At 56.6% G+C, this 15,946-nt stretch overlaps 2 protein-coding genes across 2 annotated transcripts; one reads left to right on the top strand and one right to left on the bottom strand.

The window, feature by feature from the left end:
- Positions 1 to 28: 28 nt before the first annotated feature.
- Prss57 (serine protease 57) lies at positions 29 to 9,670 on the top strand. Its single transcript, XM_021641873.2, has 6 exons — positions 29 to 439; positions 3,589 to 3,789; positions 4,571 to 4,724; positions 5,496 to 5,640; positions 6,765 to 7,028; positions 7,556 to 9,670. The coding sequence occupies exons 2-6, from the start codon at positions 3,711 to 3,713 to the stop codon at positions 7,727 to 7,729; spliced, it is 816 nt and encodes a 271-aa protein (XP_021497548.1). The 5' UTR covers positions 29 to 439; positions 3,589 to 3,710; the 3' UTR covers positions 7,730 to 9,670.
- Positions 8,384 to 13,982, bottom strand: Fstl3 (follistatin like 3). The gene is made up of 5 exons (XM_021641874.2): positions 13,827 to 13,982; positions 12,512 to 12,697; positions 11,018 to 11,233; positions 9,804 to 10,031; positions 8,384 to 9,711 (listed from the first exon to the last, which is right to left on the bottom strand). The coding sequence occupies exons 1-5, from the start codon at positions 13,921 to 13,923 to the stop codon at positions 9,668 to 9,670; spliced, it is 771 nt and encodes a 256-aa protein (XP_021497549.1). The 5' UTR covers positions 13,924 to 13,982; the 3' UTR covers positions 8,384 to 9,667.
- Between the last annotated feature and the right edge of the window lie 1,964 nt (positions 13,983 to 15,946).

Below are 15,946 nucleotides of genomic sequence, written 5' to 3'. Positions count from 1 at the left end.
CTCCTGCCGGCCGCAGGCTCCCCGCACCGCGCGTAGCTTCACCCCAAAGCATCGCCCAGACCCCGGACCCAGTTATTCTGAGCTCTCCGTGGGAAGAAAGGAGTCCGGATACAGCTCAGGGCCCTAAGTGGGGGCCCGGAGCCGCGGGATAACCGCAGCAGCAATTGTTGCAGGCTCATCTCCCTCAGGAGGCCCAGCCTGGGCTAAAGGCCGGATATGCTCTATTGAACTCAGGAGTTTAGTTAGCCCCACGATGCTGTCCAAGTGAGCAAAGGGGCAGCAGGCAGGTGAACTCAGACTTTGTTCCCAGGGCACTGCAGAGCCACAGTAAGAAACACACAGGGCCTCTCTCCCGCACAGGATGCACCATGCGACTTCCTGTGTGTCTTACCTGGACTGCAGCCCCTTGGCCCTAGACAGTTAGGCACTGGGCCTTGAGGTGAGTCACAAAACTCCCTTCTGTGAGAGGGTAGTTGTCGTGGTCGCTTGGTTTGTTTTTGTAGAGTGTGAGTGTTTATGCAGGTCCAAGGACCCCCTCAACTGCCTTCCTCAGGAGCCATCCATTTTGCTTTTGTGTTCTTTTGACAGGGTCGCACTATGTAGACTAGGTTGGCCTAAAACTCCCAGAAATCCCCTTTGTTTCAGCCAGGCCTGCACCAGCACACCTGTCTATCTCCCCTGAGTTTGGATCTGGGTTCTCCGCGCAGGAGTGTGTGATTCTGTATCTCTGTCTCGGCCTTTCTCACCTTGCTGTCCATCCCTCCTCCTCAGGCTGCTGGAGGGTCAGCAGGGTCATCTCACCTGGACCCTCGGAGGGTCCAGTGTCAGTGTCGTTGGCCAGATGGTTTGTGTTGCAAGGACTGTCCTTTACCATGAAGACCAAAGGAGCTGGACGATGTATGGGCTAGAAGAGCCATTCGAGAGTGGCTGTGTGTCAATAAACCTTTATCAACACTGATAAACTAGATGCTGTGTGTCAATACAACTTTATTGACAAAGACAGGCTGTATACTGTTTTTTGCTCAGCCTGCTTTAGGTGCTCAAACTGTCAGCTGGCATCTTTGCTGTTCCTGGGCCTCTGTCTTTTCAGTCTAACGAGAATTGGTGATCCAGGTACCATGGTGCATGCCTGCAATTTCAGCACTCTGAGCAGGTGGATCTCTGTGAGTTCGAGACCAGCCTGGTCTACAAAGCCAAGTCCAGGATAATCAAGACTACACAGAGAGACCCTGTCTCAAAAGGAAAAAATTGCTCTCTGGCCCTTACATTCTACTCCCACCTACACACAGAAGCATGCATACATGCAAAAGAAAATATTAGAAAAGTAAGGAATATGGGAGTTGGGCATGGTGATATGTACCTTCTCTTCCTGTAGTGAGGTAAGAAGGTCACCACAAGTGCCAGGCCAGCCTGGGCTACATAGTAAGACCGAAAAATTATATTTGGTCTTTTGAAATAGGTTTTCTCCATGTAGCCCTGGCAGTCCTGGACTCACTTTGTAGACCAGGCTGCCCTCAAACTCAGCAATCTGCCTGCCTCTGCCTCTCCAAGTGCTGGTATTAAAGGGGTGTGTCACCACTGCCTGACTTTTTTATTTATAAATTTATGGAAAGTTTTAAAAATTAAAACCACAACAAAACAAACAGAACCAAAGAGAGTGAGCCAATCTGGTGGCACAAACCTGTCACCCCAGCACTCAGGAAGCAGAGGGGCAAGGTACAAGGTTATCCTTAGTTACGTAGTAAGCTTGAGGGCAGCCTGGGCTACACGAGTCCTTGTCTAAGACTCTAAGACAACAGAGAAAATGGAGGAGCAATGGTGTCAGTGGCGAGGAGGCTGGAGATGAAGCTGAGGCAGGTGCAAGCTTTGCTCAGCGTTCCCTTCTCTACGTCATTGCTGCCGACATTCCCTCGCTCTGCCTCTTTATGCATTAGTAGGTGACTCTGTCTCAAACACACACACAAAGATCAATCAGTAAATTAATTAATAAGCAAATAAAATATGAAGATGAAAATATAACCCCAATAGCGGATCAGGAGGACTTGGAGATTGGGGAACCTTTCTCTCGCTCCCCAGCCCCAATTCTCACAGGGTCCCTAGATGCCCCAGAATAAAGGCAGGAGGCCTCCTGAGTTTCTCAAGACTGTACAGGATTCTAGAGGGCTGCCGTGAGCTCGGCAGTTGAGGTGAGAACAAGATGTTCACAACTGTTCACCAAAGCGGAAGGAAATGGAGAAGCAGGGCTCTGAGCCTGCTGCCTGCACCTTTCCCTTGGCTGTGTCTTTTTCTCTTTCTTTCTTTTTTTCTTTCTCTCTTTCTTTCTCCCTTTCTTTCTTTCTTTCTTTCTTTCTTTCTTTCTTTCTTTCTTTCTTGACACAGTTTCCCTGTGTAGCCCAGGATTTCCTGGAACTCACTCTGTAGTTCAGGCTGGCCTCAAACTCACAGAGACACACCTGTCTCTGCCTCCCAAGTTCTGGGGTCTCTTCCTCCACCCCCACCCCTCACACCCTGTCTTCTGGTCACGACTCCCCTCCCTGAGGCTCCCTCCAGGGGCCATGGTACAGAGCTCCATCCTGCATCCTCAAGGTGGTTGGAATGAGCTCCTTGGGACAGAGGTAGTCAAGGCAACAGTGCCCACTCCTGTGGGGCGGCCTTGCTGACCCTGCGCCCTCCCTCCTCCTGGAGCTGCATGCAGACATCACAGTCCTGAGCACCATTGTGTATACTGAGTTCACCCAGTCTCATCTGTCTCCTCCTGCTCTTAAGGCCCCAACAGCTGCATCTGCCCAGGGGTAGATCCTACAGGCCAACTGAGCCGCCATGCTGCAGCAAGGCCAAAGCTGCAACATTGGGCCCCAAATACAGACCAGTGCGGGCCCAGCCAATGTGTGCTCTGGACTCTATCCCATAACCTATGGAGGCTGAAGTCCCCACCCTTCTTGGGGCCATGGTAGCCAACACTTTTGAGACCAGCACTTGGAAGGTGAAGGCAGGAGAATCAGGAGTTCAAGGCCATTCTCAGTCGGATAGCTATTTTAGGGCGCATATTGAATTTGAGACCAGTCTGGGCTACATGAGAACCTGTCAGCACTTTCTCTCCCCAAGGTCCCCACCATTAAAGAAGCCCAAGCCCAGCACATATCCTCCTGGGTGGTCTATAAACCCCAGACCTCAGGCTCACTCTCTGCCATTTCCCCAGTTTTTTCCAATGAAGTAGGAGCTCAATAAATGTGACAAAGGCAGCCAAGCCCAGAGCACTCCAAAGAACCAGCTTGCCTCACAAACCTGAGGTTCATGGTGGGGAAACTGAGAACAAGGGTCAAGGTGCTTGCCTGGGGCTGCCTGGCCAGGGACAGAGAGATAAGCAGAGTTGGTGACTGTCCCTGAGATGGTTTGAGGGGCAGTAGCAAAAGACATGTGTCCAGCCTGTGAGGGGCCAGATAAACTAGTAGAAAGGTGTTGAGTGAGTTTGAGCTCATAAAATGATCTTGGTTCTAAGCCTCTGGACTTTCATGAGTGGCACTCAGCACTCTTGGGGACAAAAAAAAAAAAAAAAAAAACAATAGAATCGCCTTCCCTGTTTCCCAGAATCATCTGCTCCGCCTCCTGACCACAGACCACAGCCATTCCGACTTTCTAGGCTGGACCGTTGGTGAGGGTGCCTGCTGCACCTGCGGAAATTGCCAGGGAGACGCCATCCTGCTGCAGCCATGGTGCCCAGGACAGGAGGTTGGGACTGCCTGCTGCTGACAGTGGCGGCTGCCCTGACCCAGCTCGTGGGGTCCCCTGGTAAGAACTCCAGACTGCCATTATTAACGCTACCCAAGGTGACCCTTGGTGACCCAGGCTCCTGACCAGGACCCACACCTAATCTAACTGCCGACCCAGAGGCTGTGGGTTGAGCGGCAGAACTCAGCAGGGATCTCAGCCCCAGGCACAGATTGTGGAGTGTGGGTTTTCGTGTGTATGCGGGTTTTGCCTGCGTGCCTGCCTGCCTGTGTGGTGCACGCAGTGCCTGATGGGGCCAGAGGGAGATCCCCCGGAACTTACAGAGGGTTGTGAACAACCATGTTGGTGCTGGGGTTAGGATCAGAGTCCTCTGCAAGCCCAGCCAAGGGTTTTAAGTAACGGGCCACTTATCCAAGCATCCTGCTTTCTTTTTTAATTACACTTATTTATTTTGAGAGGACACAAGTCTGTGGCTTGTCACGGCCAGTGGAAAACTTGCAGGAGTCACTTCTGCCCTGCTCCCATATAGGTCCCTGATATTGAACTCAGGTGATCAAGCTTGGTAGCAAGTGCCTTTCCTTACTGAGACATCTCTCTGGCTTAGAGGTTCTCTTATTCTTGCTCTGTTCCTTTCTATCATCTATCTGTCTGTCTGTCTATTCATCAGTCTGTCTTTGCTGTCGACCAGGCTGACCTTGAACTCACGGAGATCCTCCTGTCTCTGCTCCGAGTGCCTCCCTCAATGTTTACCCCTTCCTCTCAGTCCGGTCTCCCTCCACCCTGCTCCCCACCAGAGCTGTTCTCCATTGGTCCTGGTCTCTCATAGCCACCTCTACCCCAGGTTGCTTCGGATCCCAGATTGTTGGAGGTCATGAGGTGATTCCACATTCCCGGCCCTACATGGCCTCTGTGAGCTTCGAGGGCCATCACCACTGCGGAGGCTTCCTGCTCCGTGCCCGCTGGGTGGTGTCAGCTGCCCATTGCTTCAGGGACAGGTGACATGCTGGGGCCACTGAGGAACAAACTTAAGGCCAGCAGGAAGCCAGGATGTGACACAGGCAGGACCAACCCCACCCCTCACCCCCGCACTTCTGGTGATAACAATCAAACATTATAACTATGATCACCCTAAACACAAAGTATGTTACTGTTAGCACTCGAGTTACTGCTGGGAATGGCAGGACAGACTAGGAATTCCAGTTAGCCAGAAGGCTGAGTCAGGAGGATGGAAAATTGAAGCTCAGCTTTAGTTACAGACTGGAACCCTGCCGCTACCATAGATAGATAGATAGATAGATAGATAGATAGATAGATAGATAGATAGATAGAGATAGCTGTAGGATTGTAGTTGAACAGTAGAGCCCCTGCCCAGCCAGGGGCTGGAGTTGGCTCAGGGTGGAGCCCCACATAGACTTCCTCAATGAGGGGCTGGGGCGTGGTCAGGGGTGGAGCCTCTGTCTAGAATCCTCCAGTGAGGGGCTTTAGGACATAGTCAGGGGTCGAACACTTGCCTAGCTAGAAGCTTGAGGCTTTTAATTTCATACTCAATACTACAAAATAATATCGTGGAAGTAGGAATTATAACATAAGGCTGTACTGCGTTCAGTTTAAGTGTAGTTTTAGAGCTGTGAGTTAATATCACAAGGACTGGAGCATGCTGTGGTGGAGGAGGGCTGCAGGCCTGGAGATGGTGGGGAGTGGAGGGCCCAGGTAGCTCCTGGCCACAGCGCACTCTTGGTGAGCTTCCTCTTCTTATCTCCATGCAGGGACCCCTCGACCGGCCTGGTGGTGCTCGGGGCCCATGCCCTGCTCAGCCCAGAGCCCACACAACAGGTGTTTGGCATTGCAAATGTTGTCAGGCATCCCAGTTTCCAGCCTGCCACACAGGCCAACGACATCTGTCTGCTACAGGTGAGCTGCAGCGGGGTGGGCGCCGGTCCAGCCCACCTGACTGCTTAGCTTATTCATTTCATTTCCTTGTGGGGCTGGGGATGAACCCTTTCTTTTCTCTGAGACAGGGTCTCCTTATGTAGCTCTCACTGGCCTGGAACTTGCTCTATAGACCAGGCTGGCCTCAGAGTCCCAGAGATCCCCCTTGCCTTTGCCGGAATTAAAGCCCTGCGTCCCCACGCCCAGCCTGAATTATTTTCTTGCGTTCGAGGAAAGGGCTCTGCCATTACCTCATGCGTGGGGGTCCCTGAATTCTGTTTGAAATCGAACCCCTGAATCCTGTCATGTCTCTACTGCCCAGAACCCTCCATGGCTCCCACCTCTTTTACAACAAAAATCAAGCCCTGAGCCCCAGGATACTGTTTCTGAAGGGCATGTCTCAGAGCTGGCCTTATAGGCACCTTCGAAAGCTCTCCACCTACTGTGGGCTTCAGGGTGTGGTGCTTTCTTTGGACAAAAGGGGAGAGAATGAGGGTTTCCACAGCCAGAGGCTGAGGGTGGGTCTCCCTAGAGTCACCTGACCTCCAGTACAGGTGGGGAAACTGAGGCTGGGAAATGGGGAAACTGAGGTGAAGGTACAGCCAGGTGTGCCAGTCCTCTCTGTGGGTTCTGATTGGTTTTTTTCACACCCTCCAGCTGAGTGGCAGGAAAGTTGGTGGAGGCCCCAAGCAGCCACCCTACAGAGCCCCACTGTTAGCGGGGTTGCCCAGTAGACTCAAGGTGCCTGTTTGTACTGCAGACTTTGGGGGTCTCCTGAGGAGGAACTGAGGTTGAATGGGAAGGTACTCCCAGCTGGGGAACGCTCACAGGGCTTGGAGAGGTGGGCCAGGAACATTCACCCCAAGGACAATGGGATTTATGAGGGAGCTTAGACTCGAGGAGGAGCAAGCTGAGAGGTGATCCCTGGTCCCCAATGGAGCTGCCTGGTGGGCAGGAGGCAAAGGGTCTGAAGGTGAGCAGACCCTAACTGCATTGATTCTTGGCACAATCCACACCCTGCTGTCCCTGAAGGGGCACGAAGGTGGGAGAGGGCCATAAGCGGGGTGAGAGAGTGGGTGGTGCTGAATCCAGCATTCTCCCCTCAGCTGAATGGCTCTGCTGTCCTGGGCCCTGCCGTGAGGCCATTGCGATTGCCACGGAGAGGTGCCAGGCCACCCTCGGCAGGCACGCGTTGCCACGTATCCGGCTGGGGCTTCTTGTCTGACTCCGAGGCGCCTCCGCCCGGCCTGATGGAAGCAGACGTGCGTGTGCTGGACCTGAGCGTCTGCAACAGCTCCTGGCAAGGCCTGCTGAGTCCCGCCATGCTCTGCACCCAGAGCGGGGACCGCCGGTGGCGTGGTTTCTGCTGGGTACGAGTCCACACACCATGCTTGCTTGCCATATGGGAAAACCGAGGCCCACAGAAGGGGTCAGGGTTGGAAATAGGGTCTCACTAATGTTTGACTAGATCGAGAAACTGAGGCCCAGGGAGGAGAGGGGTGGCTGAGAGCCATAGAGAGTTGCTTTCATTTCTGCAGGCTGTACCCTGGACAGAAATGTCCTGGGGATGTATACTTAAACAAATGAGGCATGTCCATAGGGGGCAGGAAAACAGACAAGCTCTGCAGCTCGGGCTCCTAAAATACGATTCTAAATAGCAAAAATTATGGCAGTGAGACCAGTCGTTGGGGATTTTAGGGTGAGGAAACTGAAAAGAGAGGCTAGGAGCTGAGACCTGAGGAAAACATCTTGGCGAGCCACTCCAGGGGGCTGCTGGACAGAGCTACACAAGCTGTGGACTGCTCAAAGACCACAGCGCTGTCTGCTTCTAAGAGACTCGTTTGGGGCACACAAGACCCCAAGAGCAACACTTAACGTCAACTCTTTTTCACTCCAGGCGGACTCTGGGGGGCCGTTGGTCTGTGGAAGCCGGGCCCACGGCCTTGTCTCTTTCTCAGGCCTCTGGTGTGGTGACCCCAAGACCCCGGATGTCTACACTCAAGTGTCAGCATTTGTGCCCTGGATCTGGGATGTGGTTCGGGGAAGTTCCTCCCCTGGTTCTGCGGAATGATCTGTGAGGGCTCTTTGACTCTCAGCCCCCTGCTGGGACAGAGATGAACGGCAACCTGTGCCCACTGGCTCACGTCTGGAGTAGTCCATGGCTTGGCCCTAGACCCTGAGAACTTGGGCTGCAGGCTCCATGCTGAATGAACAGCTCTACTGAAGGCTGGCACGTGGCTTATGGCTTGAGGTGTCCTCCACCTCAGGAGCCCCCTTACCACACACTCACCCTCTCAGCCAAGACCCCCTACAATGCTCCCTCCTGAGGTCAAGTGACTCCTGGGCACTTGCCCTGTCTCCTTATGGGTCACAGACTAACCCCACTAGCACATAGTCGGGAAAAGTGTATATCTGCTCCTGGAACTGCGGCTTAGCCTGCCCTCCTAGCTTGAAGTTGCCTCGGCACACTGATCATTGTTTCAGCCACCATTCCTCCCGGTCTCAGTTCAAACCTTGACTCCTGCGCTCTGGACGAGCTGCCGTCCTAGTGCCATCTTGCTCCTGTACCTCCAGGAGCCCAGCAGGGCCCACCTCCTCTCCCTCCCCTCCATTTGCCTTTATGCTTTCCAGGGGCCCCTGAGCATGTCCCGTATCTGTCAGGAACCTTTCCTGGTTGGTCCCCAGGCTCAGAGGGAGGAAACGGCTGGAGGCTGGTCACCCGTGGTGGCTTTCATCATCTTTTATTTCCTTGGTGAGACGGGGCCCCAGGGTGGGAGAGGCTGCCGTAGCTCCCTGCTGAGGGTACTTTTGGGGACATTACAAGAAAGGCACAGCTGAGGACTGGAGGGTGGTAGGGAAACCCTGCAAACTTCTCCACCCCAGATCGGGGGCTGTGAACCCTCCCATGGTCTTTTGCTTGTGGCCTGACATTTTGTCTTTCTTTTTAAGTTTTTTGTTTGCTTGCTTGCTTTTCAGACAGGGTTTCTCTGTGTAGCCTTGGTGGTCCTGGACTTGTTTTGTAGATCGGGCTGGCCTCAGACTCACAGAGATCCACCTGCCTCTGTCTCCTGAGTACTGGGACCATACATGTGTGACACTGTGCCTAGCTCCTTTTTAGGGTTTTTTGTTTGTTTGTTTGTTTTGAAAGATGAAAGATAAGGTCTCATATAACCCAGGCTGGCCTTGAACTCACTGTATGGCCAAGAATGAACTTGAACTCCTCATCCCCTTGCCTATTCTTCCTGTGCTGGATGGCAGGCTGGTGTCAATACGTCTGTTTTATGTGGGTGCTAGGGAAACCCTCCCCCTGTTGGCCTACAGCTCCAGTTCCTTTGGTCTCCTGGAAGGCACATGTGGTTAGCTTTGAGTGGCTGCTGTCAGAGTGAAGGGTGAGCAGTTTTAAGGTCAGGCCCCAAACAGCACCTGACTGGTGTCACAACGTGTGGCTGGGCTTGCTGATGGCTGGGGGTGGCTGGAAACTAGGTAAAAGCTGGTGTGGGTGTCCAGGGAACGGGGCAGGAGGCGCTAGGGTGACCCTGGGATGCTCTGGGCACAGCCAGGACACCGCGTTTCCACCAGGTCCCACTCTAAATGCAGTGAACGGGGAGGAACCCAGGGCCTCTCTGGGCTGATGCTGCCCGCCCTTGGAGTGAGGCCAGGAGGCCCCGTGCGAACAGTAGTCGAGGTGGGCACACTACCATCTGTGCCCTGAGACTGCTCCAGCCTGGAAAGCAGAGGGAGAGGTCAAAGCAGAAGGCTTCCACCACGCTGCTCTCCCTGGGCAGCAGGTGTCTGGGGTCCTAACGTGATCCCAGTTCCTGGTGATGGCACATACCAACTCTTCCAAAATCTTCCTTCAGTCCTTGTGACACGTGCTCAGGATCCTAGGGGACCCCCGGGGGGTTCCAGGCCAGGTTTGGGGAATGTCCACGTGACATAAATTAGAATCTTTTCTGTGACAATAAATAGAATTGGGACGGGCTCAAATACCGGGCCCGGCGGCTGCAGCTCACACGAAGTTCTCTTCCTCCTCTGGTGGTACTTTGGGGGCACCTGCGGGAAAGGAGGGGGCAGGTGAGAGCGAGCAGCGAGCGCGGCGCACCGCCCCTTGCTGGCCCACATGCCGAAAGCCGCCCTCTCCTTACCTGTGCAGACGCCTGGGTGGCGAACTCCAATGGAGCGGCCCAGGAAGCAGGTGGCCTGGCGCAGGTGGCAGGAGGAGATATAGGTAACGTTGTTGTTGCCACAGAGCTCCTGGCCCGGGTTGGAAGGCACCGGGCAGGGCGCGGCGCGACACACCACACAGTGCGCGCTGCCGGTCTGATCCACGAGGCACGACTGGGGGCTCGGGCACACTACATGCGCGCAGGACTCTGTAGGCCCCAGAAAGGGCAGGTCAGCTGCCTGCGGCTCCTCCCTGGGAGTCCAGCTACCCTCGGACAAGGGCTCCACCTGAAAGCCCCGCTCCCGGGATGTTATAACGCACCACCACTCTTGGAGCCCCGCCCTAGGACACTAGCCCCAACCTGCTGTCAAGACGCATCCCCCGGAACGAAGACGCAGACGCAAACCCCAACTCATCTCTATCAAGCTCTCCAGCTGTCGCTGTCAAGCCCCACCCTTCGGAGGCAAGCCCCGCCCCCAGGACAGCAGCCCCACCCAGCTGTCAAACCGAGCCCCACTCTACCAAACGCCACCTAGCCGGTTGCCTGCATGGCTACACCAGCATTCCCTCCTTCCCGGTCCATCACAAGCCTCCTCCTGCGCCGCGCGGCCTCTAGCGCTCGCGTCAGCACTTGTAAGGGCACGCTGGCCCTCCGGGATTCGGAACGCTACGTGCTGCCTGCCACTCACAGCCCTGCCCCTGGACACGCCCGAGAGCTGTCGGCCGTCTGGGGGCTCAGTCTCTGAAGCCTGCCGACTCTGGCACCTACCTGACCTGACCTGCAGTTTTGCATAGCCCTGCCCCTCCCTGAGGCTGGGTGCAGGACTTAGGCAGCAACTGGACAGAGGCCTCTTACCAACGTTTGGCCTCGACTTGTGCGGGCCCCGCCCCCACCAAGGTCCTTCCCCCACCCCCAGGCCTAAGTCCCGCCCCCTCCGGGCCCTGCCCTTGCCGGAGCCCATCTCTCTTCCCAACTCAAGGCACCGCCCCTGCTTGGTCCCGCCCTTCAGTTGCCAGGACCCGCCCTCTCTAGGCTGCACCCCTCCATCTGTTTTACCTTTTCTCCGGCCCCGCCTCCCCCAGTCCTGAGGGTGCCTCCCCCGCCCTCGGTTCCCAGCCCCGCCCCTCAGGTCTCCGGGCATCTTCCATGGCCCCGCCCCCTCGGCCCCGCCCCTCCACGGCCACGGCTCGTACTTTGGCAGCGGCCACGGTACATGACGCGCAGGTCTGGGTGTCCGCGGCAGCGTGCGGCGCGCAGCTCGCACTCGTCCCGGTAGGTGGCGCCATCGGAGCCGCAGACCTGGAAGCCCACGAGAAGGCCCGCGCAGTCGGGGGCGCACTCGCAGTGTGGACGGCCCCCCAGCATGCGACACGCCTTGCCGGGGCCGCACTCCACTCCGTCGCAGGAATCTGAGGACACAGGACACGCGCGGGTGGGGTTCCCGTGTGTCACCGTGATGCACGATTAATGGGTGCGCGTGTACTGACAGTTTCCACTAGGACCTCCCCAAAAAGGCATGGGGGAGGGATTCCGCCCGCACATCTTCCTGTCTCAGGTGGGGAAACTGAGGCTCGAGTTGACGAAGCCTTGTGTTGGAATTTCCACCTAGCCCCACACTCTTCATTTGTTATTTGAGACAGGGTCTCAAGTAGCCAAGGCTAGCCTCAGACTTGCTTTGTGTCCAGCTGGCCCTACACTGCTGCTCATCCTGCCTCTCCTTCCCCAGGGTTGGGACTGTGGATCTGCACCACCACTCTGACTATACGTCCCTTTATTATCTCGTGCAGCCACCATTTTACAGACGGGGAAACTGAGGTTGTTTACAGCTGTGAGTTCCAGGGGACCCAAAACATCCTAGCTTGAGCACTTCATGCTAGACTCAGCATGGACAGCCTTCTCCCAGCTCAGCGGCTCCCGGGTGTGGAGAGCGGGTCCTGAACTCTCGGGCTGGGGCCTGGGGAGACTCACATTACAGGGTTACACGTGGGCGCCCCTACAGGGCCCACCTACTATACTTCTGGAACTGACCCTCCGGCCAGCTTCAGGAAATCAACGGAAAGGGAAGGGGGCAAATTCCCGTCCCCAGTTCCCAGGGCCAGAGGAGGCTGGCGGGGGCAGTCAGGCCCTCATGCTCAGGCCATCGGTGAGATCTGGAGGAGGGGCATTAGGAGGCGAACCCTGTCCCAAAGGCCACTGAGGGTTTGTGGCCCTGCCTCGCCTCCTCCTGGAAAAGCTGCCTGATGGCACCCCACACTCCTAGAGACGCGCCCCAGACCCAGCGCACTCCTCCCTATGGGCTCCACCCAGCAGACTCCTAATCATCTCCCAATACCCTAGATCTAATGCCCATTCCTCCAGATCCCTCCCACCCCTGCTGCTTTCTCTGGGTCTTTGCTGGCTCGGCCCTGACCACAGAGAGGCCGGGGTACCCTCCAACGAACGCTTCCCCCAAGGCAGAGGGTAGCTGCACTGTTCCTCATTCTGTTCTCGGTAGGGACACGGGGGTGGCATTGCTCGGACGAAAGCTCAGAGACCCAGGTGTCCTAAGCGTGTAAGGCCCCGTGTGGGGACGGTGGCCTGGGTGCCAGGATTCAAGGTTGAGTTCCTCTCCACCGGGGAGGCAGCGTGCAGGCTAGGGGGTCCTCTCCCCAGTGTCCCTCCCGCCGCCAGGAGCCCCCACGCCTCACCTTTGCATGGGAGGCACTGGACGAGGCCCAGGAACCCCAGCAGGCTGATTTTATTGCCCGGGTGGGTGAAGTTGGACCAGGCTGTGTTGATGTTGCCTGAAGCGCAGCACTCCTCCCGGCTGACATCCGTCTTCAACAGCAGGCTGCAGGTGGCCTCCAGGCCCTGCTGGAGCCAGCACACGCCACCTGAGTGGGAGAGGAAGAGGGTGGCTTTACACCCCAATCTCCACCTAAGAGGTACCCCGTACATGTGCCCTGTGTAGCAAACTCCTGACCAGCCCCAACACCCCAGACCTAGTGTCCCCTCCAATTCAGAGGTGTCCATAGCCATCATGGATGCCCTGTGCCCTGTACTCGGTAGAAGGGACAGAAAGCCACAGTTATGGCCCTGGCTCTGCTCTGTGTGGAACCCTCCTCCTCTGAGCCGCACCCCAGTGCTCCACCACTAGTTCCCGCAGGCCTCCAGGCCTGAGAACTGGCACCCTGCCCAGCCCCTTCAAATGCCAGGCACTCAGCATGTGAGGGTCTGTGGGCCTGCACTGGCTTCCCGCCTCTGCCCTCTGTCTAGACAGGGCCCAGGGCAGCCGAGCCCCCGGCCTGCAGCCCCCCCTCGCCTGACCCGCCTCTTACTCACTCCAACTGGGGAACATTCCCTCTGCGTGAGCTCACTCCCCTGGGATGGGGACAGGGGACGCGGCCCTAGGGGAGGGGGCTCGGCTCCCCTGGAGGCCAGCAGCCCTACGGGGCGGGGGTAGGGGTAGAACACAGAATCCTGGGCTTTCTTCACCCTTAAATGGGGACAGCCGCATCCCCCCGTATCAGAATTCATCCCTGCTCTGGAGACACTGCTGAAAGCGTTCCACGAACTGGGACCCAGCACCTCAGCAAACACTTTACAAAACGGGAAACTGAGGCGAGAGCTCTCCCAGCCAGACGCAGGTACACCATTCCAACTGAGGCATTCCATCTAAGAAATCCTGAAACCCTCCGCCCAAATGACATTAGCAGGTCCAGCCATCCAGAGATGTCTCTCTAGGGCCTAAGGAGCTACCCACAGTGTCACACGTGAACCCGAGCCTCAGTTTACCCATCCTAAAAACGGGAATGGAAAAAGTACCCACAAGTTTTGGCTGTTGTCTGGACGCACAGGAAAGCAGGCAAACAACAAGTAAATGTCAGCCCTCTCTTAAGGCTGGAGGCGTGGAGCCCCGCAGTCGCCCACCCAGCCAGGGCGCACCCCAGAAAACCCCCTGCCGCATTCCGCAGGCCACGTGGGTGGCCCGCTCGCCCGCCCCTTCCGCCCAGCCCCACTCACCGGGCGCAGAGTCCCCCGAGCCTATCACGGCGCCCACGGATCCCACCGCCCAGACCAGGGTTCCCCAGAGCAGCGGCCACAGCGCCCCAGGACGCATGGCGAGTGCGGGGCAGCGGCGGGGACTCCGGGAGTGCAGGCGCCTCGGCCTATAAAAGCCAGGGCGGGCGGGGCCGGCGGCGGGTGGGGCGGGGCGCGGCGGGACGGACGTGTCCCCGAGGCGCAGGGCCCGGGCCTGCGCGGGGGTGGCCACCGGGGGCAGGCCCCGTCCCATCTGGGAACCAGACAGTTGTCTAGGAAGAACAGTCCACAGATGGGCCGGGTCACAGAACTGTGCCCGGGAGGGCGCTCTGGGGGGTGGACACCTCCAGGTGTCCCTGTTCCTTCGGGGATCTCTGGGGCGCAGGTGAGAGGACACACCTGGAGTGTCCGGAAGCCTGGGCTGAGCATGACGTCAGGGTTGCCATCTGCTCTCTTCAGCCTCCAGCCTGACCTTCACCCTGACACTACCCACGGTTGCCCAGAGCTGCTCCGAGCTATTTAAAGGCTCGTCATACCTATCACTGTGGCAGCTGGGAGGCTGAAGCAGGAGGATTGTTGTGAGGGCTGAGGCCAGCTGTGGGTCAAACTGAGGTTGAGGTCTAGAGCTAGCTCAGTGAGTGCAGTGCTCACCCGGCGTGCGCAGGGCCCTGGAGTCTGTGGCACGAGGGTGCACACTTGTCATTCCAGCACTCAGGAGGTGAATGAAGGCTGGAGGATCAAGGTCCTTCTCAGCTACATAGGGAATTCCAAGCCAGCTACTTGAGACCCTTGCTCAAAAAGGAAAAACCAAGCCGAACCAAACCCAGGGTTTAGAAGATAGCTCAGGAGTTAAGAATGACTGCTGCATACACAGGACCTGAGTTCAAATCTCCAGCACCCGTGTAAAAATCGATAGTGTGGGGCAGGAGGGCCTGTAATCCCTGAACTGAGGGGGTGGAGACAGGAGGATTGCTGGGGCTTGTTGGCCAGCCTAGCTCCAATTTCACTGAGGGACTCTTGTCTCAAAAGGATTAAGGCTAAGAGTGCCGGACAGTGACACCGGGTGTCCACTGGCCTCTATGGGCACACGTGTGCACACGTGCCCTCGCACACCCAAGAAGAGCATCATCAGGCAGGAGGCACACTCCAGAATCCCAGCACACAGGAGGGCTTCGGGGGCAAGATCAGGCCAGAGTCTGTCTCAGAAACAGTCAGGGTGGCTGAGCAGCTTGGCTTGGTGAGCTACACCTAGACCACAGCACTCGGGAGGCAGGGGCAGGCAGATCTCTGTGAGTTCAAGGCCAGCCTGGTCTACAAAGTAAGTTCCGGGACAGCAAGAGCTACATGGTGAGACCCTGCCTCAAGTAACCAGTACAACAAAAGATAAGGGAAAGGTGGTTGGGAGACATTTTCTGCCCTCTGTCCCAGCCATAACAGCTGGCTTTTGGCACAGATAAACCTTAGGAGCCGTAGGACTGGCATGGCTGAGACAGCGCATTCCACGGTGAGGGCAACACTGGCAATGGGTCTGGGGACTTCACTCTTAGACCCAGAACCTCCCACCTGGGGGTCTCCAAAGCAGCTAGGTCATCGTTTCTAGAAACACCCTTGGGTCCTATGTAGTCCCTCGTGGACTGGAGAGAATTAGTGGGCAAGCCACCGTGTTGGGGAATGCCAGTGACCAAGGCTCATCTATTCTGTCCTCACCCAGCTCATGGTTTAGACACCAGAATACACAGATAAGGGGCTGGAGAGGTGACTCAGCAGCTAAGGGCTCGTCCAGAGAACTGGGGTTCAGTTTCCAGCACCCACATAAGCGTCTAGAACTCCAGTTGCAGAGCACCTGTCGGCCTCTTGGCTTCCTCAGGTACTGCACGGACGTGCTGGGGAGACAACCACACATACAAAATAATTTAAAAAACATACACTCAGATCCATTTATAACTGGAAAAATATGGGGGGTGATGCAGTAGGGAGCACTGGATTTCCCGAGACCACCCTCCCCAGCCCTTACATCCACTCCGGACCCCTTCGGCTGACATCTTCCCCCCACTTCTCGGTGTCACACAGTCAAGTCCCAGCAGACCCATCGACTGCAGGAA

Source organism: Meriones unguiculatus, chromosome 17, assembly GCF_030254825.1.
Source record: "Meriones unguiculatus strain TT.TT164.6M chromosome 17, Bangor_MerUng_6.1, whole genome shotgun sequence".
In the NCBI taxonomy this organism is placed as follows: domain Eukaryota; kingdom Metazoa; phylum Chordata; class Mammalia; order Rodentia; family Muridae; genus Meriones; species Meriones unguiculatus.
The sequence above is the reverse complement of the archived record's forward strand: the minus strand, read 5'-3'. Positions and strand labels throughout refer to the sequence as shown.